This window comes from Scophthalmus maximus, chromosome 4 (genome assembly GCF_022379125.1).
Source record: "Scophthalmus maximus strain ysfricsl-2021 chromosome 4, ASM2237912v1, whole genome shotgun sequence".
NCBI lineage: Eukaryota > Metazoa > Chordata > Actinopteri > Pleuronectiformes > Scophthalmidae > Scophthalmus > Scophthalmus maximus.
In genome coordinates, this window is record NC_061518.1 from 26,635,647 (window position 1) to 26,662,626 (window position 26,980).

General features: G+C 46.7%; 2 protein-coding genes across 2 annotated transcripts; both read left to right on the top strand.

Annotated features, from left to right (window-relative positions):
- Positions 1-12,964: 12,964 nt before the first annotated feature.
- On the top strand, positions 12,965-15,631 carry fgf3 (fibroblast growth factor 3). Its single transcript, XM_035628330.2, has 3 exons — positions 12,965-13,564; positions 14,175-14,278; positions 14,466-15,631. Exons 1-3 carry the CDS (start codon positions 13,297-13,299, stop codon positions 14,820-14,822), a joined length of 729 nt encoding a protein of 242 aa, XP_035484223.2. The 5' UTR covers positions 12,965-13,296; the 3' UTR covers positions 14,823-15,631.
- Positions 15,632-20,029: 4,398 nt separating this feature from the next.
- Positions 20,030-23,699, top strand: fgf4 (fibroblast growth factor 4). Its single transcript, XM_035628321.1, has 3 exons — positions 20,030-20,418; positions 21,753-21,856; positions 23,491-23,699. The coding sequence occupies exons 1-3, from the start codon at positions 20,046-20,048 to the stop codon at positions 23,665-23,667; spliced, it is 654 nt and encodes a 217-aa protein (XP_035484214.1). The 5' UTR covers positions 20,030-20,045; the 3' UTR covers positions 23,668-23,699.
- The last annotated feature ends 3,281 nt before the right edge of the window (positions 23,700-26,980 follow it).

Sequence of the window (26,980 nt, forward strand, 5' to 3'; positions counted from 1 at the left end):
CTTACCGTACACAGCGTGGATGGTTCCCCGTTTCCCCCTCCTGAGATGTCGATTGGTTTTCCAGAAGCATCTTGGTGCCGACCTAAAGTCCTTCTCGAACTTTTCCCACATCCGCTGCTTTGCCTCTGACACGGCAGAGGCTGCAGCCCTTCGGGCCCATCGGTATCTTGCAAACGCTTCCGGAGTCCTCTGGGATAACATATCCCTAAAGGACTCCTTCTTCAGTTGGACAGCTTCCCTGACCACCGGTGTCCACCACGGAGTTCGAGGGTTACCGCCCCTTGAGGCACCTAAGACCTTGAGACCGCAGCTCACCGCCGCAGCTTCAGCAATGGAAGCTTTGAACATTTCCCTCTCGGGTTCAATGCCTCCAACCTCCACAGGAATGCCAGAAAAGCTCCGCCGGAGGTGCGAGTTGAAAATCTCCTGGATGGGGGCGTCCTCCAGACGTTCCCAGTTCACCCTCACTACACGTTTGGGCTTACCAGGTCTATCCAGAGTCTTCCCCCACCCCCGGATCCAACTCACCACCAGATGATGATCAGTTGACAGCTCCGCCCCTCTCTTCACCCAAGTGTCCAAAACATACGGCCTCAGATCAGATGAAACGATCACAAAATCGATCATCGACCTTCGGCCTAGGGTGCTCTGGTACCATGTACACTTATGAGCATCCTTATGTTCGAACATGGTGTTCATTATAGACAAACCATGGCTAGCACAGAAGTCTTATAACAAACAAACATTTGGGTTCCGATCAGGGAGGCCGTTCTTCCCAATCACGCCTCTCCAGGTGTCTCCATCATTGCCCACGTGGGCGTTGAAGTCTCGCAGCAGAACAACGGAGTTCCCTACTGGGGTCCTATGCAGGACTCCATTCAGGGTCTCCAAGAAGGCCGAATACTGCATATGCACAAACAACAGTCAGAGTTTCCCCCCCCCATCACCCAAAGGCGTAGGGAGGCGACCCTTTTGTCCACCGGGGTAAACTCCAACACAGCGGCGCTCAGCCGGGGGTTTGTGAGTATCCCCACATCCGCCCGTCGCCTCTCCCCCTGGGCAACTCCAGAGAAGAAAAGAGTCCAACCCCTATCCAGGAGTACAGTTCCAGAACCGAGGCTGTGCGTAGAGGTAAGCCCCACCAGATCCAACTGGTAGCGCTCCACCTCCCGCACATGCTCTGGCTCCTTCCCCCACAGAGATGTGATGTTCCACGTCCCCAGAGCCAGCTTCTGCAGCCTAGGTCCGGTTCGTCGAGGTCTCCGACCTCCACTACCACCCGTGTGGCAGCCGCCCGACCCCAGCGGTTCTTCCTGCTAGTGGTGGGCCCGCAGGATGGAGAGGGTGTAGGTGCCATGTAGCGTTTTTGGGCTGTGCCCGGCCGGGCTCCGTGGCAAACCTGGCCAATAGGCGCTCGCCGACGAGCCCGCCGCCTGGGCCTAGCTCCAGACGGGAGCCCCGGGCTTCCTCCGGGCTGGGTCCCTTTCCCTCTTCCTCTATCTTCCATGGCGTCTTTGTTGAACCATACTTAGTCTGGCCCCTCGCCTGAGACCACTCTGCCATGGGAAACCCTACCAGGAGCACTAGGCTCCAGACAACACAGCCCTCAGGTTCATAGGGTCACACAAACCCCTCCACCACAGTAAGGTGATGGTTCCCGGAGAGGAAGTAGAAATATGTTTTTGACAATGAGTGGTGCGCAGCATCCCATGTCTTCCTCATCAGTAACCGAGTGACTGAGATCCTGAGAGAAAAAGCCACGAGACGTTTCGTGCCCTGGAACCAAACCTGGGTGCAAGCATATACAAAACGATAATGAGTATAATTTCTCATCAAGGATTTCTATCATAGAATATATTGGCTCATTCTAATGATGCTTTCACATCAACAGTTTAACCTGTAACACGACAGCAGCTCCTGCTCAAAGTTCCCTGTTGGTATGAAGTCTGGAAACAGGAAGTGCCTTGTATTTATTAGGGAATAATGAGCATTATACTGTCACACCTCCTCACTGAGGTATGCAGCTCGTTGAGTACACACACACTCTCTCACACACACACACACACAGACAGACACACACACACACACACACACTCACACACACACAAACACACTGGTCTGCTTTTCATTAGACAGCCCACCATGTTGCACCGTACATGTAGAGCTCATTAACCTGAGTGTGGCTTCTGTCTGCAAACAACAACAATGATCATGTTGTACCATACTCACCCAAAACATACACCTTGTCAAGTCCTTCACCTCACCTGGGTGGAGGAAAAGCACCCACACACACAGTTTTTGACGTGGCTCAGGAGCAAGAGGGGGCCATCCAAGGAAAGTCGGGGGTTCAATCCCCATTTTCCCCATTCCACATGCCGAAGTGTCCTCTGACAGCTGTGCTGGCAGTGTACCAATGTGACAGAGAAAGTGCTGTATGAATGTTTGTGAATGTACTGTCAAGTAAAAAAAAGAAAAGATATTATACACACATTTGGGATAGATAAATGGCTATATTTTTCTATATGTTTTTGTTACCTCTGAGAATTCTTTCATATGAAGAGTGAGAAAAAGTAGTCTTGTACGTCTTAATGTCATTATGAACACATTAATCATTTGTACAAAATATCAGCAGTACCACCCTTGGTTTTACTTGCTATGGGATCAGGAAGACAATTCCTGGTATTGGACATCAGTACACATTATGTGTAGAGTACAGTCCGGATCTCTTCCATTGGGGAGTGATTTCCTCTGGCAGAAAACTTGCCGGTCCAATCCCAACCAACTATATAATAATGGGCGGGGTTCATACCGTGACGGGGAGAGAAGCTACCGCTGATGAATGAGCATTTGACTAAAAGTAAGCTCCTGATTTTTCGTCAAATGCAGTGGACAGAAACATGTGGCCACACAATATCCGATCTTTCTGGAATTTCACATGTTTGATACAAGTCAGGGCCTGAAGCCATACTTTCTTACTTTGAGGTACTTATGTGGACACATGCTGCACATTTTGTGAAGACAGGCCTATCACTTGTTGAATGTCTTATATTTATGTGCTGAACTTATATACCTTTTAGTATAACAGTTTAACTTTTTAGGACATGGACTTTTTAGGACATGAATGCTTTTGCCTGCTTCTATCAGAACACAGACTATTGTAATAGTGAAGTCTGGGCTAGATAAAAGCATGAATGTTATTAGCAAGTTAGTTTAAATAATGCACGGATAAATGACAGATGGGGGCAGTTGGTGGAGTTTACTACAAGGCCGAACAAATTCATCATGTCACATTGTGTTAGTATAGACAACTAAAGAAGTCAACATTGTTGTCCAACAAGGTAATACTTGAATATATGAGTGGTCGATAGGACTTTAAAAAGCAACACTTACTTCTCATGCTGAAGCGCCATGCTAGCTGTCCATTCAATGCTAAAGGGAAGTACGCAAGAAATGAACTTCACAGCCAGATGAACACATACCACATAGGTCGACCGACTGACTCTTCGACCCCTCTCCAGGCCCATTTTAACATTTGATGCGTTTGCATTGATGTGATTTGAGTGGCTAACATTTGCACTTGGCTACTTGTTTCAACACGATTTGATTGGCTGCTGCCTTAGAGCCACTTGACAGTGTGACCAGCTCTGAGAGAATTTCATCAGAATTTCAGAGCTTCCTTGACCCCAACTACAAACGTGTTCTGGGCGAAATTCTCGGCACTTGTATGTAGGTGTGAAAAAAGCTCAGACACACAGCAGGCGGGCATTCACAACACTGCAGCATGTCGGCTGAAAGACAAAAGCAAAGAGATCACCTCCTCAAGTACCTTCAAGACAGACCTCTGTCATCTGGCCAACTAGCTTACTGAGTGACTCGTTCTCTCGTTCTCTGATCTGCAAGAAACCTCTCAAATAAACCTAATAGTAAACACTTATTATTCCTCCACTGAGTTCACTGAGTCGGGAGATAATTTCGGTTAAAGCGACATGTAAAAGGGACATACTGCAAAATGAGGTTCAATAAAAAGGTTCAGGAACATGGGTCACGCCTCAAACTAGAGAAAATTACATCGCGCTTATAGTGACCAATTTTATCATGGTTATCAGTATCATCACGTTGTATCTAAAAAATTATGAAAATCTTCAGAAAGCAGTAATATATAAACCTTTCAAAAGAATGGCCCATTGTTCTATTTTTCTTGAAAAAGATCCGTAATTTTAAATAAAACAATTTTTTTATTTCTCTGATTCAAATATTAATGCTGCTCCATGTATTCACTCTGGAGCTCACTAGACCACCGTCTCTCTCTCTCTCTCTTTCTCCGTCTCTCTCTCTCTCTTTCTCCGCCCCTTGGCAGATTCTAAGGCCGCTGTCATCCATGGGGGGCGCCCAAACATAAAGTGTTCATGGCTCCGCCTTGACTGCTCCTATACTGTCTATTCAGAGCCAGCCCGGGCAATGTTGGCGCCCTAGGCGAGACTTTTTGACCCCCCCCCCCACCAAGGTGTTTACAGTATATGACAACCCCGTCCCCCCCACCCCAATATTTGTCCAACACTAAATACCACTTGCAAGGCAAGAAATTAAACATTGTACGACATCTAAGATGCAAGAAACTTTTGAGAACTATTAAGAATAATTTCATCCTTTCCCAACTCATTTTGCAGCTGCAACTCCTGCACAGTCTTGGATGATGCATAATAACGTGCATACATTGGTAACCTGCATCACGTCATGACAGCAGACAGAGTTCATCATGTTGTCAACTCGTGACGGACAGTTCAGGGACAGTTTGTCTGTTTTTGTAAGTAAAAGAGTTCAGGGCTGAGCTAGAATTTGGACCCAAACTGCAGACTACAGGTAGCAGGAGCAAGGTGGTGTGAGTTCGGCAATGGCTGCCTGCCTCAGAAATTGAGCAAAATGATCAGAGAAGGTCAAATCAACTTCGGGAAAATCACAGGACAAGATCTAAACAAAGTCTGCTGTCATGACGTGATGCATGTAACCGATGTATGCATGTTATTATGCATCATCCAGGACTGTCTAGCTCTGTGTTTGAGTTGCAGCTCAAAAAAAATTGTCGAAAAAGGATGAAATTATTCTTGACAATTCTCAAAATTTTCTTGAATCATTTATTATGCGTAATCAATACATCATAAATATTTTCATTATTATATATTATTATATATTTCACATCTTAGATGTTGTACAATGTTTAATTTCTTGTTTCATGTTCTGCAGACAGGATAGCAACCTTCTCGCACTTTTGTAGATGCCAAAATATGACCATTCTTCTGACTAAGTTGTCTTCAACGTTTGAAAAAAATATCTGGTGCGCTGTCACCGACTTATGCCAAGTTAACTATGAGACATAACAAACCCACGCTGCACGCTGCAGTGTTTACTGTCCGTGGCAATCGGCGGCGGTTTTAATGATAACTAAAAGTTGAAAGGAGGGAACTAACCGATGGGAATTTCACCATGGTTCACAGTGAAACCAGTAACCGCTTCATCTAGGGATGCACCGATTGTAAAATTCTGGGCCGATGCTGCCATAGGTGAATGTGATCTTATTTACCGATAAACCGATGGTAGTCAACATGGCGAAAATTGTCCCGAAAACGTTGTACGGCTAATGAAACGGTGCATCACTAGTGTCATCCCTCAAACACAATTAATTCCCACACGGAAAGTACTCATACTCCCTTGTTCCATTTCCTCCCTCCTTGACTCAGTTCTCACAGACGAGTAAACAGCATGGAGCACGAACTCCTGCTAAATCCTCATGACATTTTTTTAATCAAATATAACGTATTAAGTTTTGACTGCAGTCTCCTCGTGTTATTCTGAGGTACAGTGAGAATAAGACAGTACAAGTATCGACATGGTCAGTGATTCTGTCTGGAATCAAATCAGCTTTGATGATTTCAAATTAAGCTATAATATTAATTAGCCTGTGATAATTGAAACCAGGGTTGGACACAGGAAAATTCTGGAACAGCAACATGATTCCACTTCCACGCAACTATCTCATGTGCTATAATTATTTGTCACATTACTTTAAACTCCTTTGTCCCTGACGGGATCCAGTGATCTGATTGGTCAGTAGTGGGGCTGTTGATAGGTAACCTGCTCAAACAGGTTAGCTGTTACGCATAAGTTACCATAGTGATTTATACTGATAAGACGCGAACCACCTTCTCTCTCTCTCTCTATAAAAATATATATCATTTATATGTAACTTTGCAAGAATATTGGTTTACTAATGAATGTTTCCATTAGTGATTAATCTCTTACAATTCCCTGTGTAACATTTGCAAAACCCAAACATATTCCGTTTCCAATAACACAGGAAAGAAGAAACATGTCCTTCACAATTGTAATCAAATCAGTCAAAAATAAGAACACCATTCTTTAATTGAGTCCTTTAAGTAGGATCTAATAATAACTAATAATATACATGGAACTACTATTTCGTTGTTCCTGTGAAAACAACATATGCAAAAAACGGCCTGTTTCAGATAAACTGCTATTTGAATACTCCACACCACAAATGTTTTCTTGTTTGTCAGTGGACGTCCCACACCGACATTCTCACACTCGTAGCGTATGGATGGAGAGTATGCCTGCATATGTGTGTGTTTTATTAATGTGTACATGTAGGTGTACATTGCATTTTGGGCTTTTTATCCTCCCATGTGTGTGTGTGTGTGTGTGTGTGTGTGTGTGTGTGTGTCACACAGCCATTGATGGCCTCTAGAGTTTCATCCTTCTACAATCATTCGCCTGTTGGAAGGTGCAGACGCTCTGCAGGCATCTGAGACCTGCAGCTAACAATCAAAGAGCCGTAGAAGTATAGGACAGGCCTATCTGGTTACAGAGGCAGAGCGAGTCAATGAGAGACAAAGAGTGACACTGCGAGAACGACAGAGAGAGAGTGTAGCCAAAAAAGAGAGAAAGGGAGAAAAAGCATTACAGAGGTTGTTATTTCCAAGCATCCTCTGATGGAATATAACCCTTATCCATGGAGTGAAGAAACGTGACGAGGCTCTCTCCGCCGCTCATATCCCTCACCGCGTGAGAACCAATTCATGCCACGTTATAACATGTTATAATAACATACGGTACTGTCCAAAGGTTTTGGGCACATTAGAATGTTGCTCTGACGATGTTCAGAGATCACCAAAGATATTCAGATCCATCCTTCGTCAAAGCTGCGAACTGAACCAGATTTCATGCGTGTCAACTTGTCTGTTTTTTTGATTGACAGGTGTACAGAACCAATCAATCACCAGTTTAGATGCGTGGTGCATAGTTGGGAGTGGGGCAACTTGAGGCAATACATTTTTTGGGAGCAAATTGAGGAAAAACGGAGCACAGGAAATCATATTTTGATGAGAAATTATATGAAAGCAAAAATGTATTTTATTTTGAGTGGGAAAAAAAATCTATTGAGTGCTCAATAAATGCATTTGCATGTTTATCCACATTAACGTGAAATAATGCAGTTTCACTCAGTGGCAAACTGGAGCAGCACTACAGTTGTTCTTTGCGACGGGGACGTTCCACCTTCAGAAGATGAATGTGGGAAAAAAAAAAAAGCCCTGCGATGTCAAACTCTGCAAATACAGGATTGTGCACAGTGAAGCTCAAATATGCAACTGTAGTGCAACTGCTATGCCTCCATGATTTCCACCGTCGTTGGTGCGAGGATAAGACCTGAGCCGAGAAAGGACCCACTAAACTTCGGTGTGTATCCAGATAAAGGGGGCGGATCCAGAAATATTTTTTTTCACCGCGAAATATGACCATGGACAATTCTACCCCACCCTACAGTTGCTAAGCCCACTCCCCCAGCCCCCCACCCGCTGACCATCCTTTACAGACAAAAAAAAAATTCAATCATTACATTGGCGTGACATTGTGTAATTATTGTTACGTGACAGATGACAAACGCAGGCGATAGTCTCCTTTTGTCCTCTCTCTTGCCTGGAACTGATTTTTCTTGGAGAAGTATTCATAGGTTCCACTTTCACACGTCATCGAAGATTGTCAAAGTTCACCAGAGCCACCACACGCTGTTGATGGTTTCCCCCACTTACATTATGCAGAACGACACATGGTTGCTTTTGAAGTGAAAATAAAAAATTGTTTGGCAGTGTCCGACTTTCAAGTCCTGGTATATGACTGTTTCCTAAAAGAAGTATCCATGTACATAAACATATATATCTATATGTATAGATATATATTTAAAAAAGAAAGAAAATAAACTATTCATTTGAGCAATGCTGATTTACGTTACAGATGTTTTTTGTTGAGATTGCTGCAGCACACGATTTGAAGCTTCTGTCCTCAACTGTCCTAGTCCTTTTGGTTTGAACAACACATCTTGTGTTTTACTTCGAGTGAACTATTTGATTAACTGACAGCAAGTCTTTCTCAACTAGTCCTCCAACTCATAAGATGGACTATGTCCATCGTGTTTCATGGTCTAATACGACCACACCGACCGTTCCCTCTGCCGGTGACAAGAGTTACGCCACAAATACTTTGGTTTAGGGCACACCAAAACCAAAAGCCATGACTGAATTTCAGGAATTCTATTATCATTGTGGTATATTTTGCTGTTTTGGAGAGTTGTATTTTGTTAATATTTCCTTCAATGACTAAGTTGTTTTTGGTTCCTTCAAAGCCGTGACACTTAGACTTAAACTCTATTTAACGATTATAAAAAAAAATCTTTATTGATTTAAATGAATAGTACCAAATTTAAAATATATGATAAGAGATACTGGGGCCAAAGATGAGTAACAACAGTAACCGGAAACTACATTTGCCCCCCAAAAAGTGCTTTCAAAGCCAAAAGTTTGATTTTGAAAGAGGGGGTTCTCTCCCTGAATATTTGTTCCTCTGACATCTGTAACGGGACTGTATCAGAAAGACTGTCGGTGTACTTCTTTAACACAGCCGGCCACATAGTCAAGAGAGCTGAAAGTGAAGTCACATGGGTTTTTACCCTCTAGCTGTGGCCCATTATTATCTGCTGCTGATCCTCTTTCTTCACCAGGTCAAGTGAGAATGGTTTTTAATAACATTGTCCAACTGCACAGTTCTAAACTGTGACTTTCTGTTGCAGTTGGTCGACCAAACCAACGTGCCCTCAAATTGAAGAGTGAACCCAGGCTGAGCAGAACTGAAAGAGAGGGGGAAGGAGGGAGGCCGAATAAAATAGTTGCCAATTTGTTTGCTGTGTGCTGGAACTGTACGAGACTTCTTTGTGAAGCGCCTGACAAGCAGGTGAGATCAAAGTCCTGGGCACAAAAGAGGCTCAGCAGCGATTTGTCAGGAGACGAGAGGCAGCGGCCGGGTTCAGCCCTCTGATCACCGCCTCACCAAAGAAATCTGCCCATGAGAAAAAGTACAGCAGAAAGGGTTCAAAGGTCATTTTGATTTGCTCTGGATTACTGGTACCTCCCTTTTCCTCCACTAAAAGGGGGCTGGGGGGCAAGAAAAGGACCTGGCTAATAACCTTTGTGTTATTGCAGAAAAGAAACCCTATTGTGCCAAGAGGGGTTTTTTTTTGGGGGGGGGGGGGGGGGGATTTTGGGGTGGTCAATTAAAAAAGGAGCCCTGAAATTCTTTCCTTCATTCATGGCTGCAGGGGAGAAAGGGGGGGTAAGTTAGAAATGTATGTTTTGGGGTTTTGTGTCAGAGCACTTCAACGTGGCTGGGGTCTGGATTCATCTGTCAAGTGGGAAAAGAATGGTTGGAAATATTTCAGTTGGGTAAATGATGGAGAATCGGTCAAGCTTGTCTCTTGAAGCGAAAGCATTATCTCATTGTCTTGTTCATTTTAAGCACAGGTGTGAATGCACCCAGAATGCATTGTGAAGGCACTGGGATCTGATCAGGAGGCGGTCAGGAATGCGAGTGTGCAGTGTAATGTGAACTGGAATGGCTCCCTGGCCACATTGAAGGACCAATTAGTCAACTCTGCATTGTGCCGATGGTCGAACAAAGCTCCCAAATGCAGTTGATTTGCCTCCGCAGCCGGGCCAAGGAATCAAAACGGCTGCTACAGCCTCTTCCCTTCCTCTCAGGCTGAGCACACGCGTGTTCTTCGCTGTTTCAGAACATTCAAATCACACTGTTCAAAGTGGTCACTCCAGACGCATCTGGGACGCACCGAGCCCCAGCTGTGAGGTCATCCGTTACATTGGAGGTCTTCAAGGACGAGCTTGGCTCCGAGGGCCTGGCGAGAAACGAATATTCAATCTAGTGGTGCGTTCACACCGGACGAGCGCAAATTTCCGCGTCGCTTTCCTCGCACGAGGTCGGTCGAGTAAGAGGGTTTGGTCGCTGGAACATTTGTGAACGTAGTGATTCTCCATTCTCGATACAATGACAGGATGCCTGACGACAGCGATGGAGGGATGATCTCAACGCTCATTGGCTATCGCGTCAAAGCATCACGCGAATATTCCACTTGAGTTCAAATATTTCAGCTCGAGCAACTGAAGTGACTGATTCGCGTCTGGTCGTGTCTTTGCACTGACTTTGTGTGAGATCTACTCTCGCAAATAATTTGCACCATAAGGGTCTTGTTTCCCACCACATGTCGGAGGCCTTTGCATACTCATATCACCCGGTCTGCCTGTTGTATGACGTTATGTTTTTTTTCTCAAATCTACACGCTCATATTAGTCATTCTCACCTGTACAGCCAGCTGGCGGTCTGGTCTCACACACTGCACAGGCAAAAAGAATAAATGGCGCTGTGTTTGCTGAATGAGTATTTAGTGCAGTGAATCATTTCCTTGGCTTCTTTTACCTCATCATTTTTAGAAAAAACATCTAAACGTGTGTGAAAACGTGCGATTGTGTGAACTGCTATGAGGGAAGTGTGCATCTTTTGAGAAATGAGTCGAGCCTATAGTTTTTCTAATTGGCTGTTATGTAGCTGGCGTAGAGGCCTGAAAAGAGAATATATATATATATATGGGCGGCTGTGGCTCAGGAGATAGAGAGGTCATTCACAAACCGTGGGGTCGGTGGTTCGATGCCCAGTGAGAATGTTGGAACCCCCTTGGGCAAGACACTTAACCCCAAATTGTCTCTTCCGGCTCTCAGTGCATGACTGACAGAAAAAGCGTGGTGAACAGCAGCGCTGTGTGAATGTGTGTGTGTGTGTGTGTGAACGGGTGCACGTGACTTGTACTGCGAAGAAATGAGTGCTGTGAGTGGTCGTAGAAATACGCTACATAAATACATAAATAATACTTTTCTTGGGCCATATTCCTTCATAGGTAAATGTCAGTAGGCTATATTGCTGCTCAGTTCAGACAGGGTCCAACACTTTAGAACAAAGTCTTTCAAATCCAAAGTGTTCCCCGATGTTGTCGACGCCGATTCGACTCCGTACGCTTCAGGGGAAGAAAGCCTCTGGAAGTTTTCAGCCCGGCAGGAAGACAGCGTCTGCGAGGCCGTGGAAACGTCTTTGAACATGCAACACCACTGATGAAAATGGACAGTTTGCAATTTCCTGATAAAAAAATCTGAATGAGGGCCTAAAACTTAAATGTGACTCCTCCAAAATCCAAGTCCTCTCCTAATGTCCTAATGTGAGGCGTGTGTGTGCGTGTGCGCCTCACAAATTGAGATCGTTTGCCCTGCTCATTGCTGGGATACTATGTGGGCGGCGTGGAAGGGAGCATAATTAAAATAGTTTCTGAGAGAAACAGCACACCACATCTGAGGTTCCACCCTCTTCCAGCATTTAACCACATCAAGAGCGTCTCACTTAGGAACGGCCACCAGACCAACCTCAGATACACACGGCCCCGGCTGGTGTTTTGGCGTGTTATCCGACGTGTCCGAGGGGGTCTCTCCGAGGCGCAGTGTGCACACATTTGCGATTAAAAGCGCTGCCCCTTTCTGATCGCCGAGGTAAATAAAGTGACAGGGGCCGCCGGCTGGGTGATGTATGGGGAGGGGAAGACAAATTAACCGTCGACTCTCTGGGGGATTCCGCAGCAGAGGCCTGCAGAGCGGCAGTGGAACAGCGCCAAAGGGCAGAGAGATTTGTAGATGATGGTGCTAATTACCAGAATGCAAACCATAATGTGACCAAGATGGAAGCAATTTAGGCAGTAGTCATTTAGCCTGCTGCTCTTCCGCCCACCGGCTGCTGCCTAGCCAGAGCCGGGGCATTAGGATGGGAACAGTCTGGGACACTCCATCGCTCAGGGTGAGGGATGAAGGATAACGCACGGGAGCGAGAGGTTCTGTGGCGTGTAGGCCACATGGGGTAGAGCACTGTGACCGAATGTTCATCCGTCTTCTCCCTCCATCCATCTTCAACCTGAAATGACCTGCGGACTGGTTGGCCGTGCTCTCGGGTTCAGGAGTAGGAAGGAGTGCAGCGACGCTTGCGAACAAAGATGGCTCTGAACTTCTAACTGCCGAGAGAGGGAGCCGGGTCGGATTCCCCAGAACAACCTTGCAGCTCTGAAGACCTGTGGACGTGTGTGGGAGCTTTGATTCAAGGCACATTACGCAAACGTCTTACTGATCTCAGCCAAACCGTGGACGAGCACCTGTTAGACTGGGTTTGAACCTGGGCCTGATGTGGACCACCCAAAAGTGACATTCTTTTTATTATGACTTTTGGAATGCTCAAAGTATCAATTTGTTTGTAGGAAGTTGTGTCCAAGCAGCTAAACAAACCTTCCCTTGGCCTCAGATGATGAAGCCTCAACTATGGAGTGAATTCAGTTTTTGAAAAGTTTTTAAAGGGCTTTTTTGTTTTGAGTTCTGAAGTCTTGTCCCTCACCTGTCGCGGGGGCTCAGCCCGCCTGTGTACTTTGGGAAGTCTAATTGCTCTTTTGGAATATTCCAACAGGCGCGTTCAAAGGAGCGAGCTGTTCCACTCTCAGCCACTGTGTAATTTCATCTCGCTTCACACAGGGCTGATACCTTTTGCCCCCCCCTCCCCTTTCCCCCTTTGTATCAATTGGTCGGAGTTCAGCCCATTGTCGCCACCAGCTTCTTTTATATCTGCGCTCAGTCTGCGCCGAGGGCTCTCACTCGGATCCACGGGAGGGACTTGTACCTGCAGCAGAGAAGCGAGGACGGCCGAGCTGTCAGCGGCAGCCCGTGTGTGTGCGCGCAGAGCCGGAGCGCTCCATCGGTCGGGACCCCCCCGCCCCCCCCCGGACACTTTGATGGGACCCTGCGAGTCGGGCAGCACTCCTCCGTTTCTTTTTAGCCCCAGTCGTCGCACCCCGGTCATGACACAATGCTGATGATACCTCTGCTGGTGTTGCTGAGCCTGCTGGATCCCGTGCGTCCCCGGAGCCGCTGCGCGCCTGGCCCCGGGCCCGGCCCCGGCCCCGGCCCGGCGTGCGACCCCCGGCAGCGGAGGGACGCCGGGGGCCGCGGGGGAGTGTACGAGCACCTCGGGGGAGCGCCGAGGCGCAGGAAACTCTACTGCGCGACCAAATATCACTTACAAATCCATCCCACCGGCAAGATCGACGGCTCGCTGGAGGAAAACAACCCGCTAAGTGAGCATTCATTCTGGGCTTTTCTTTTACACATAACTGTCACAGGGCCACTGTGGACATCTTTACTTAATACACCAGTTTTATATAAAGACCTTCTGAAATGTATACTTCTTTTAAAGTTCAGCATTTATATATGCTGCGATATGCTTTATTAAAACGTGCAGTTTATTGTGCACACGCATGGCGACGTTCACGATCTGATTCATTTATCAGGACTTTCCCAGTTTCACTGTCAGTTATCAGCGTGCCGTGCAGGTTAATCAGCAGCATTACCATGCAGAGGCGGGACGGCCCGTCCGAACGGATGTGGATATCTAATCAGGGCGCGTTAGGACCTTTCAATAGGCCGATGATTAATCGGCTCTTGATCAAACGAGCCAATGAGCGCGCGGAACGAGGCGCTAAGAGGCGGAAATGAACTCATTCACTTTTATCTGTTAGCGGTTATTTATTACAGTGTTGGTTTTGCCTTTTTATGTCTTCGACCATTTTGGATTGTTTGGATTCATTCTCACTCTCTGAGAGTTATTGGCGAAGGGATCAATAGATCTATAAATGAAACCATACATCATGTGATCTGACACTTGTTCCACGCGTTTCTTTGTTGCAGGCATCATGGAAATCACAGCGGTGGACGTTGGCGTCGTGGCCGTCAAAGGGCTCTTCTCTGGCAGATATCTGGCCATGAACGATAAAGGGCGGCTGTACGCCTCGGTGGGTACACACTCCAACTCGTCAGGGGCCCAGAGGGCCGCGGGTCAAAGGCCCTTGAAAATAAGATCTGGTTAAATCTGCATGTCAGGATTCGCGGGAGGCCATCCAGAAACACACATCAGAAACATACCAGCAAAGCTGCGTGACAAATGTGGCTCACTGTTTCCTTTCCCTCTCATCTCCCCAGGAAGTGTTCAACAAAGAGTGTGAGTTCGTGGAGCGGATCCACGAGTTGGGGTACAACACCTACGCGTCCCGCCACCACTCCACCGAGCAGCAGCTGCCGCCGGGGGGCAGCGGTGGCAACAAGCGGCGAGCCAGCGCCAAGCGCCAGTGGTACGTCTCCATCAACGGCAAAGGGCGGCCGCGGCGAGGCTTCAAAACCCGGAGCACGGACAAGGCGGCACTTTTCCTGCCCCGGGTCCTGGGCAACAAGGACCACGAGATGGTGCGGCGGCTGAGGGACAGTCAGAGTGCACACCGCCACAGCAGCCACGGTGAGCGCCGGAGACGCCGGCACCGCGCCAGGAAAGGCCGGGGCTGACTGACCCCCGCGGTCCCTGTGACTGGTCAGAACCCAGACCCTCGGCATACACTGTATAGCTGGATTTCAATGGAAGATGTGGACAAACAAGTCTGGATTTTGCCTTCTGGATTAAGTGTCATGCACAAAGAAAATAATCCATAAAAGAAGAAGAAGAAGAAGAAGAAGTAGTAGAGACCTGAGGCCACCCAGTGACACAAATATTGAATTCAATTGAATTGTCCACTTTCAGGAGACTTTCAAACAAACACACACACACACACACACACTGTATAATCTTCTATTTACTGACGTCTGCCCTTTTCAAAAATGCTACTGTCTTATAAACAAATGTATTAATATAGTTCTGACTTATTTTGTTAAAAAAGCATTTGTCCCAGAGCTGCGAACCTTCTCGCAGGGCTTCTTTTGTAAATACCGTGTGCATGTACAGTGACTCTGTAGCTTTCCACTCATCTGAATACAGCGTGATATTATATTTTTTGCCACGGTGAAGCGCTAACAAAACGCCATAGACATGACCTGAGGACTTTAACACAGCGAAGCACTTTGTTGTCAGATTTACATCCAGAAGCTGAAGAGGAAGATCAGTGCGAGGCGCAGTGTGGTGGGACTTTCTGACAATGTGATAGTCTACTGCCTGTAAACTGAAAGAAGTACTTTGTATATTTTACTAATGATATGAATATTTATTTGGTGCCTGTGTTGTAAGTTATTGTTAAGAATATTTCTTGCTATTTTACCCGTGTTTTTTACTCGTTTCATATAATTTTCACTCGCCGCAACGGCCACAGACATAAATGCAAACTGACACAAGGAAAACAAGTGGCCGACCAGTTCCTGCTTTCCCTTTTTTCGTTTTCACACTCCTGAGATCTCGTTCTTCTCTCTCTCTCTCTCTCTCAAACACGGAGTGTCTTCCCGGTTTCCATCGAAGGGTGAACGCACCTACGTGAACCAGATGTGTGTGTGTGTGTGTGTGTGTCAGTGACTTCCTAACAAAGGACGTCAATGTAATGAGCTTTGACGTAACACTAAAAAAGATGGTTCCAGATTCCAAACACGAAACCCTAATAACCAAAACCGGCAGGACCACACAGATTACACAGAACACAGAACTTTCAAAATGTGTTTTTATAAAAGTTAGATGAAGATGATCAGTTCAAAATAGGTCTGAATTGTTGAAGTCCTCGTCCTGTTTGTGCTCCGTCAGCCCGTCTGAGAGCAGCATGGCCGGAGACACATGACGGGACGTTTTTGGTTTTTGAAGCTCACGTGTTAAACAGTGGGACCAGACCGTGCTGTTCCATATTTCCCTAAACGTATACAGATGTTGTTGTTTTTTTTTAACACATCTGCTTCAAATGATAAGACCACATTTACGTTAAATTGGACCAAGTGTTTGCGATGCCGTCGGTGCACTGCAGATGGACAGACGTGCGGGTCATTTGAAAGTTTCTCGGCACCTTCTGGTTCCACGACACACGCGGTCTAAAAATGTTCTACACCCTGTTGTTAGTGTTCTCATCGGATCTAGACAGGTGTGGGCGTCATACCAGGTTTATTACAACGTGTGCAACCCCCCTGCCCTCCTCTACATGAGACATTATCCCTCTCATTTATTCAAGCGCCCACCCGTTGCAGCAACGCGGCCGAGCAGAAACCACAAAGACGACCATCAATGCAGCAAAAAATTCAACACGAGCAGCGTTTCGCAGGCTGCCGGACGTTCAGGTTTTGCCTTGCCCCGCTCCCGTCTATAGGTAGCCGCATATAAAGCCTTGTCACCCTATACCTGCGGGCTGGGGAGGTTTCCTGGCCCGGGACAATGGCTCCTCCCGAGGGGGGCCTGGGAAGCAATGCCGCCTGAGACTTTTGGGCTGACTTTTCTTTTTTGAAAAACGCCGACCAAAAGACACAAAGTCAATAAACAAGGCAGTTCCTCCTCTTGAAAACAGAAACTGTGTCATGCATAGTGTAACACCTTGTTATGAATGCCAAACTCTAATATTACACAACAGGAATGCAGGACTGTAGAGGGGGTTAGGGCCCTTTATGGGCCCTCTCAATGCCGATGTCTGTTTCATGTAGCCACATCTATCTTTTCCGGATCTCTTCATACGTGAAGGGTTCGTCAGCAGAGCAATGAGAATGACAATTCTGCGACTTATATCATTATCTTATTATTGTGACAGCACATTAACAATAAGAATCTTCTTGTTCAATGATGGTGAATAAACGTAGAAAAATAGTAGCGACACAGTCGGACACAAATTCAACCGAACTAGATCTACTAGTAGGAGTATTCTGATCTAAATCTGTACTGTGATGATAAATGTAATGGTGTTTGAATTGTGGGCCCTCAGCTCCTAGGAGCGTTCGAATGTGAACATTGACCCCTAGAGGCCGAGAGCGGTCTTCCCCTCCAGACGCCACTGTGAAGACGTGCATCTCATGGGACCGGCCTCCTCTGGCAGAGCAGATCGTCGCCCTCTGCAGGCAGATCCCAGCCGAGTGAAGAGGCCTGGTTTTTCAAAACCTAAGTTGAAGGATGAGCAATAACCCAAAGCATTGAGTTTGAGATGAACACAGACACAAACTGAGATTATCCTCAGAAATGACAATTTGGCCACATTTATCCCAATAATCTGAATGGTTGGTAAAAAAATAAATAAATCTTGGAATCTTTTCTGAAAAGAAATTCCACAACATTAAAAGTCAGAGGAAGCTTCTTCTATTGTTTACTTATCCATTTGCTTTTCACGGGGACATGATGTAATAAAGACAAATTCTTAGAGTGAATCCTGAAGAGGCGGCAGACAGAACATCAGGGGAGACATCCCTCCTCCGCCGTTTGGACAAACAGGACATGTACACCGGACGTACACACACGTTACAGAAGCGCATCACAAATCCAGGTTGATATCTGTACAGAACGACCTTCAGTGATATGTAAGGTTGTTGTTGTTGCTGAAATACTTGAAGCAAGAATAAACGCAAAGGGAGAGGATGCGTTTTCCCATAGTTACAATCAGTGACAGTGCTTTTGGATTGAAAAGTATATTGAAAAAACCCTGTCATTGTCCCGTTTTAATGAATTATAGGAAGATGCAGTACAGTAGCCGAGCAGTGCTTGTGTCGAACGACGAGACATTTTAAGCGCTGAAATGCACCTGTCGCACCATGTGAAACCTAAAACCTCTTTCCCTCAGCATAATTCACTGCGTGTATGCAACCGTACACCACAATGACTCCAGCCCAACACAAACAAAAGTCTGACGTCGTACATCACTTGGAGGGAAAAACATCTCAATGTATTTTAATTTGCGGTAAAAGCGTAACAGGAGATTAGAACCATGGACAGCGCCTGCTGTGATGGGACCGGCCCGGGTCGACGCTACTCACGGAACTTCTCAGGTCTCTGTTTTCACCGACAGTTTGACCCAACCGGCTCAGGAAGTTCTGGACCTCCACTGTTCCTTCAATCCCCCTGGAGACCCCGTGGTCCACCAGTCCACCTGGATTCTACCAACCACGCCCAGATGGTCCTCCGGTTCGGGGCTTCAGGCCCAATCAGTGTTCCCTGTCATGGCGTGCAGGCCTGATGGATTTTAAGCCATCCAGAACACGCGGTCCGATTGTATCGTAGTCAATCAGTTTTCTTGATGATGTAATGGAATCTTCAGCACTCTTATTTCTGGGATATCATGTGGTTCAGTAGCCCTGCAGGTCCAGTGGTCCATTAGTTGTCCTGGAGATCCACTTATCTATCCTTGTCAACCTGGACGACTGGTGGACAACTGGCTCTTGTCTTGATTCATGGATCCCGAAGGTCCCCTCCAGCTCCTCCAGACTGGATCCAGTCGGTTTTGCCGCCACGCCATCAACCGGGGGCCCTCGACACCGCAGGACCGTCTCTAAGATCCAGTCGGATTCGTGGAGCCACTTTGCGGCACACAAAGGAAACGACGTTGTCGGACATTGAAGATCAGCCAAATGTGAACGTGAGAAAACGTTCCATGCGTGGTCAGTGAGGGGCATAGGAGCGAGCCACCCCAGAGATCAAAGGGACCCCCCGACTCTGGGCTAATGACAATGAAGACCCTCAGTCCTCCAGCGCACAGATCAATAATAACAGTCAGCAGACAAGGGCAAATGTTGGTGCCGAGCATGAGGTCTCCCAGTGTGGAGAATGGCAGTCGGGCGACGGTGAAATAAAAGGAGGGTAAGCTATTTAAGTTAAGTTTATTTCAGTGGACGTCAATGGCAACGCACCACTGGTTCTGAAAGACTGTCAAGGATGACACATCAAAGACACGCTGCCATGACGCCGGCTGGGTTTTCATCATTCAAACAAAAAGCATTTGGACAAATGAATGTCTGTTATTTCAGAGAGGCATCGGAGTTGTGTTGTTGTTAAAAGACAGCCATAGCATTAATTTGATGAAGGCCAACTAAAGGCCTCATCCATTCATTCATCGTTTAATATTAAAACAGAGGACATGACCTTTGAGGACTGAGAAGAGAAATGAAATCAAACTCTGTGTATTGTAATGTGAAAGCTTCACGTCAAGCTAAGAAAGAAGTTATTTCCTGTAAACAACTGAACCAATATGTATGATTGTAAACATGGATCCTGTGATCCACAGTCACCCATGACAGTTCACATACTACAAACAAGTGTTCCAGTCCGAGCTGTGTAAGGTCCGGGGCCAACAATGACAGCATTTTATCTCTTATTTAGTCTTACCATTGTTTTCTATAAGGGCCCGGGACGCGGCTTCCCCCCCGGACCAGTCTTAAGTTAGAGCTTGTTTCGCTTGGGTGGAATTGGACCTGTGTTTTTTCCTGTTATTGTTCATTTATAGAAACTGTCTCCTGTCTCGACACCACGGTCTGTTAAACTGGGCCTTTTCCTATTTTACATCCTTCCATACATCAATTATGATATCCAACTGCTGATAGTGAAAGCCTCACACAAAGAGTTTTTTTTTTTTTTTATTATTATAACTACAAACTCAGATAAGACCCCTCTATTATTTGATTTCAATATGTTTGCTCCGCTCGCTGCGCCTGGATGTGAACGAGTAGTTGGTAGGTTTCTTCCAAGTGTGGAGCTGTGATGTAATGTGTGTGTGTGTGTGTGTGTGTGTGTGCAGGTATAAATATAGAGCAGATCAATGTCGCCCCGGCGCTGAAGCCAGTGCGCCTGTCGGTCTGGGAATGAGCGCAACTTCCACACGCTCCTTCTCCTTCGCGCTCCTTTGGAAAGCCAAACGCCGGGCGGCTGTCGTCAGAGCCCGACCCGGGATGGGCTCTCTGGCGGCCCTGCGGACTGTCCTGGCCCTGGGCCTGGTGACCGGACTGGTGGGATGCGCCCCGGGCCTGAACCGGACGGCGGACCGCTGGGAGGCCCTCTACTCCAGATCCCTGGCGCGGATCCCGGGGGAGAAGCGGGAGGAGAGCGGCCGGGACAGCGACTACCTCCTGGGCATTAAGAGGCTGCGGCGCCTCTACTGCAACGTGGGGATCGGCTTCCACATCCAGGTGTCGCCGGACGGAAGAATAACCGGCGTGCACAACGAGAATCGTTACAGTAAGTTGTGTCAATTATCCATGAATTGTTCATTTCTCCACCTTAAGAGGCGTTTATTGCTTACCTAGTTGGCATATGCTGCCTGTCAGTGGACAGCTTACAGTTATCGATCTGTGCCTTGGTGACCACATCTGGAGCGCGTCCACAGTGCGCCGGTGCCGGTGAGCAGGTGAGCGGGTGCTTTCCGCCTTGTGAAACCCGAGCCCTCTGTGATCCAGGCCAGCGGGGGCCAGCAGGGCCAGCAGGGGCCAGCGGGGGCCAGCAGAGGCCAGCGGGGGCCAGCGGGGCCAGCAGGGGCCAGCGGGGCCAGCGGGGGACAGCGGGGGCCAGCAGGGCCAGCAGGGGCCTTCAGGGGCCAGCAGGGCCAGCAGGGGCCTTCAGGGGCCAGCACCTAAAGTTAGGACACAGCCCGAGGACCCATCTGTTGGGCGCAGATTAACCCCGGCAGTCCGGCTGCAGACACGCTTGTACATTTGCAGACGCGAAGAATAACAAACATTTATTTTGCCAATATGTCAAATGTAATCCCTGTCCGCCCCCCCCCCCTAGTGACAGGACGTCAAGCTGTGGAACTTCAGGCTTGTTGTCTTTTCTTTTCTTTTCTGTAGCCATACTATTTTGAGACAGGTCATAAAAATTCAGGGACATACATTACAAGAAAAATCTGTGTGAGGAATTGAGCCCACTGTAAAGCATTTTTCAGATGAGAGCACGAGCATCAACAGGGTTCAGTCCATCTGCAACGTTGTTTATCACCACAGGATCTTCTTGCACTACTGTTTTTCATGAAAAATAATAAAAAAGAAGAAAATTAAACCATCTATGCCTATAGTTTGGGAACATGAGGAGAATCGTGACAGTCAGTCGTGTTATTTTCTTATGAAGCAGATCTTTAATTTCTCCAGCTGAAACACGTTTGTTTCCTACAAAGTTGGTTTGAAAAAGTATAAAGTAGAGTTTGTAAGTACAGGAGTACTTCTGAAAAAGTTAAAACTTTTAAGAACTAAACAACAAAACACTACATTGTTCTGATTGTGTTTGTGGTTGAAACGGGATGCGAAACTCTCAGAAATGTGTGAACACTTTCATAATTGTATTGTGTTCCATGATGAATTCACAGCGACACCTTTACAACATCTAAATGTGAAACTTTTTAGGCAACTTAGGATCGAACGAGTTTCAGACAGTGTCACGTCACCTGTTACGTCCTCTGAGAGGGAGAGTTTGTCATCACTGTTCCTATGAACCTAAACCAGAGTCTGAATTCTTCAGCGTTCTGATGAAGCCCATCAGATCACCGGGATGTCTCAGGGTGCGCTCTGTTCTCCCCACAGGTCTCCTGCAGATCTCCCCGGTGGAGAGGGGGGTGGTGACGCTGCTGGGCATGCGCAGCGGACTGTTTGTGGCCATGAACCGGCGAGGAAAGCTCTATGGATCTGTGAGTGTGTACGAACGCCGCTGTCACTGTCCGTCCATCGCACACACACACACACACACTCGCCATCGTACAAAGTGAAACGCAGAGGACATGATGATGGTGGTGTTGGTCTTTAGTGGCTTCTCTTAATGCCAGCCGGAGAGAAAAAAATTATCAGAGGAGACATAGAAAAAGTTCCTATAAAACTAAGTTGAGTGCAGAGACGAGTTGTGCCTCCCCTTCTAAAACTGGAGTAAACACAGATTTACACATCATTAAATTAATCACATTAGTAGTTGATAAGCGCTACGAGAAGGTTCTTGGTACAAATCCAAGTTCATCCAGAACCTTTCAGTGTGGAGTTCTCCTCCCGCGGTCCAGAGACATGCAGTCTGGAGTTAGGTGGATTGAATTTAAATTGAGAGCGAATGGTTGTTTGTCTCCGTGTTTCGACCTATGACCTCGCCCAATGTCAGCTGGGATTGGCTGACAGGGGATGGATGGATGGATGGATGGAAGGATAGTAGTCGAATAAAAATGGAATAGGTTGCTTAGTTTGTATTTGTACAGACGAGTATTAGGGCCAGGCATAAGAAAAAAAAATGAGGAGGAAGATTTTTTTTTTTTTTTTTAACATTTCGAGAAGTTGAAATGTCGCAAATAAAGTTGAAATAGAACTTCAAGATTTAAGTGGGAATGTTGAGATTAAAGTTGAAATAGCCCTAAACGTCCGTGTTGTGGTTCCAGTTCAGCTGTCACACATTCACGTTAACTAATGTTAGCAAGGCTACACTAGCTTCGCTAACTGCACGCCTCTCAAAATTCATTAACGTTTGTTTTCAATTGAACGTTATCGTGTCAGGACACACGTTGACGTTCACGTGCAAACACACGTTGTCACCGCATCGTTTCTTCCAGATTCCGCTCGTCAATAATAATATCACAACTTTACATCTTGGTTAGCAGCTAGCGTTAGCTTAGCGAACTGGCTAACCAAACTTCAACATCCGGTTGTTTGGTGCTGCTGAGAAGTGCTTCCTGGTCACAATTTTGACTTCATTCTCGAAATAGTATTTCAACTTTATTCTCCACATTTCGACTTTATTCTTGAAATGCAAGATTTAAAAAAAACTTCCTCCTCTCATTTTTTTTTCTCATGCCTGGCCCTGATACTCTTCTGTAGTATTTGTAACAAAATATTGGAACATGGCTGACGTGTTTGGACTGCCACTTGGTCAACCTGCTGTTTGATAAAGATTTTGTAATGACACTTCATCAAATAACACAACATGTAACACTGCGGACTGCGAAACACACCATGAACAGAAGTCAGCTCACCATGTTGCTCTGATGGTGCCACGGTTGTTTTCTGTCGACTGACTCACACATTAGTTTGACACGAGCCAGTCGACTGAGTAAATAAGAGTTGATCATTCTCCTGAGGTCCCTGGTCCTGCTGCACTCACACCATTCACCCTTTCACAGAGAGTCGGACTGGAACAGCCGCCGTACAATAGCCCGCGATCGAAAAAATAAAGCAATTGTACGATAATAATCACAATGAACAATACAGAATACTTGAAATCCCCCCTTGGAAACAAGTCCCAGAAACCGTTGTTTTGTCTCTGCCTCCTTCCCCCCTCCCCTCCCCCCAGCTGCACTACAACGACGAGTGCAAGTTCAGCGAGAAGCTCCTCGCCAACAACTACAACGCCTACGAGTCGGCGGCCTACCCAGGGATGTACATCGGCCTGAGTAAGAGTGGCAAAACAAAGCGAGGAAACCGAGTGTCCCCCGCCATGACGGTGACACATTTCTTACCGAGAATCTAGCGGCCTCATAAATAGACTTCCCCTCGGTGTGGAGACGGCGGGAGGGAGGGAGGGAACTCCAGACCATGACGCACTTTCACTCCAGGCTTTATGCAGGTGTATCATATTTGATCTTTTGCTTTGAATACATTCAGCTTTTTTTTTTATTCATGTTTTGTATTTTATAGAGGAAGTTGTCTTTTCACAGTGGGAGGGGGGGGGGGGGGGTCAGACTTATTTGTTTAGAATTTTCTAATTTATCAGATTTTTGCTGCTATCGAATGAAATCCTGTCTTTGAATGTTGGTTTTTCTTTGCACTGATGTGTGAATACGCGCCAATGCACAGCAGACATTTATGATTTTTTTTAGTTTTTTTTAATCATTATTTTCAACAAAACAGGACCTTGTTGAGTCTCGGGCCTGAAAAAAGAAAATGAGACGCGAGTGCCTTTGCTGTCAGGGGTGGCAATTGCTGCCCAACGCACCGGCTCCTTTGTGTGGCACCAGAGCCTAATTGAAACAGAATCATCGTACTGCAGGAGAGTGAGAGGCGTGTGTGTGTGTGTGTGTGTGTGTTGGGGGGGCCACAACCTCCACTGGTCTGTTTATAGCCCCGCCAAGGCTGGTGAACTCTGAACTTTCCTGCCGTCAATCTCGGTCAGATCTGTAAGACTGCCGATAGAGAGGCATCCTCTTTGACATTATATAAGTGGGGAATCCGTGGAGTTTAAAGACAAGGTCAAAGTGTCGAGATCCCACAGAGAAACCGAAGCCCCGACTGTTCTTCATGTCGGGTTATTTCTGATTGTCCGGAAAGAAATCGGTCAGCCTGCTGCTCTGACGGCAGGGAGCATCTGGCAGCGACACTCAGGATGTGTTTACGCAGATTCGGACAGATATTTCCTTTATTGCCCCGCGTTGTGCAGTTTGTCTCCCGGGAGAACGAGAGAATTCACATGAGGCTAAATACTATGTCACTTATGAAACAAGAGAAACTCATGACTGGAAAGTTGAAGCCACAAGCTATAAAACAGGCCCAGACTAAGCCTGCTGAGATTTGCATGTAGCCTCTGGCAAAAGTGACATAGTATTTTTCTCTTTAAAAATGGCCACGTGTTTCAAGACATTTCAGACTCTTGCTGTAAACAAGGAACAATCTATTGTCCCTACAGAACCTTGTTAACACCACGGAGACCCCTCAGCGAGGTCAAACTGTGGACAGAGCCAGGCTATGTGTCGGCCCCCTGTTTCCTTTCTCTGTGCTAAGCTAAGCTAACTGGCTGCTGGTAATCATTTTTTGATTGACACCACTATTTCCCCAAAATGCAGAACTGCTCCTGTATTTACATTAGTAACTCGCAGCATGTCTTGCCTTCCAAATTATAGGAGGGTCATTTGTCATTTCCCCCCTCCGCTCATGTCTTTGTGTGGCGGTCAACAACAAAACACTCAGGATAAAATAAGCTCACACGTAAGTTGTTCTGAGGACACAAACTTTGATGCAGTGCCGGTACGACCAACTTCCAGTTCCCCCTGTGCATCCCCTCTCTCAATAAACCAACTCTGCTTTTCAGGCTTTACTTCCACCTCCGGCAGACTTCTCCACTGACGCCCTCTTTCTTCTACTCGTCTCGCTCTCTGTGTCTCTGTGAGTCCCTGCAGCCCAGCTCTGGGGGCCATGTTGTCCTAGTTGCGCCTTGTCACGTTCCAGCTATCTTTACCCTGCGATTTACTTTTAGAAAGGATAATCATGGGAGAAATATTTACAGACAGCTGTTGGACTGCACTATATGCTCGGGCCAGTAACCCTATATTTTTCTTTATATATTTCGTAAATATAACCTCGAAGTAACCGAAGGTTCTGGTATTCCTTCCGGGGGGTGGGGGTGACCGTTTTAAACCAACAGAGAAGGGGAAGGTTCGGATACGTTCTCCGATCATCAACGACACAGGTCTGGTGGGAGACAGGCGTCCACATCTGACCTCGTTTCTCTCGTTTCTGCTTCGGTGGTTGAGCTCAGAGGTTTTTAAAATCTCAGTTTCAACATTCCACATACAATCACACACACGTTGTAAACTGTCTTCAGTAGAAGTGACGATGCGTTTGCCCGAGGCCCGGCCGCACTGAGCACACACGCTGGACACACACGCCGGGTATTAAGTTGCAAATAGCTCAAGCTAATTTCATGCAAACGTTTGCTGCGGTGACTTTATGCAGCGATTCTGCCGGAGTGCACGATGGTAGAATCACTGCATAAAGAAGAATCTTTATTGGGCAGGTTCAGTGAGATACATGTCAGATTGTTATGTAAGGTGTTAAAGCTGCTGTCACCCTCTTCCATCTCTTTTGACAGTGCAGTGGTTTCAATCTCAGCTGGTCAGCAGATATATATATTGGATGTGTCTGATCCTCACAGGTGGCCTCAATGTTCTCAGGTGTCATTGCTTTGCATGGCGGGCATGGTGTTTACAGTAGAAAACCTTTCTGGCCCCGTGTCACTGACCCGGGGCCAGCCCTCTACTCCGGACACTCATTTGGTGAGTTATCATTATCCAGCTGCAGTCCAAGCAGGGACAGCGCGGCTCTGAAGTCATTTGTCTCCCGAATGAGTTGTCGCGCGCGCCCCGCCCGCGGCGTTTTGACTCGCACTGCCGAGTCCTGAACGTGTGCTCTCTCGTGTCCAGACCGAACGCCACTCAGGTGCGTGTTTCAGTCGCCCGTCTCAGATCTGACAGGTCAGATATGTTGCACACGGAATGTGTGAGGGCTTGTGTAACCGCTGGTGTTTTACTTATGCCCATTATGTGACCTAAAACTCCTGTTTTACACAAGTTACTACATCGAGCGTGTGTATGAGGTGTTGATTGATTCTGCCAACAAGTGCACAGAATGTTCACCTTGTATAGGTGCAGCTAAAGGATGTTTATTTATGTATACATGAAACTACCCTGTAGTAAACACCACACAAACACACTAGACTAGTACAGTGTGCCCTGACGCATGAGCGCCACATCAATATGAAACCACCACCGCCCACGTCACATGCGTGTCGTGCCTGTGTCTCCATTGTAAGTCTACGTAAAAGCATGCGATCAGAGTTCTGGTCACCAGTTAACATTAGTTTGCCGAATCATTTAACAGTACAATTACCTAACACTTCCCAAAACAAGGTGACCAGAAGATCTGCTGCAGATGATGTTCTGCTAAAGTGGTCATTTTCTCACTGACCTGTTTGTATCTAGTCACGTAGATAGTGTGTTTTTACATGCCCTGACGAAAGAGACATCTTTTAGGAACAGTTTCCTAATGGAATTATGGAAATGTCACTACTG

What these genes read in the sequence shown, in the direction of transcription:
- fgf3 (XM_035628330.2), top strand. Translation starts at nt 13,297, where the DNA reads ATGCTGATGATACCTCTGCTGGTGTTGCTGAGCCTGCTGGATCCCGTG. An exon ending in GGAGGAAAACAACCCGCTAA is followed by an intron (nt 13,565 to 14,174) that starts GTGAGCATTCAT and finishes TCTTTGTTGCAG; the next exon opens with GCATCATGGAAATCACAGCG. An exon ending in AAGGGCGGCTGTACGCCTCG is followed by an intron (nt 14,279 to 14,465) that starts GTGGGTACACAC and finishes TCATCTCCCCAG; the next exon opens with GAAGTGTTCAACAAAGAGTG.
- fgf4 (XM_035628321.1), top strand. Translation starts at nt 20,046, where the DNA reads ATGAGCGCAACTTCCACACGCTCCTTCTCCTTCGCGCTCCTTTGGAAA. An exon ending in GCACAACGAGAATCGTTACA is followed by an intron (nt 20,419 to 21,752) that starts GTAAGTTGTGTC and finishes TTCTCCCCACAG; the next exon opens with GTCTCCTGCAGATCTCCCCG. An exon ending in GAGGAAAGCTCTATGGATCT is followed by an intron (nt 21,857 to 23,490) that starts GTGAGTGTGTAC and finishes CCCTCCCCCCAG; the next exon opens with CTGCACTACAACGACGAGTG.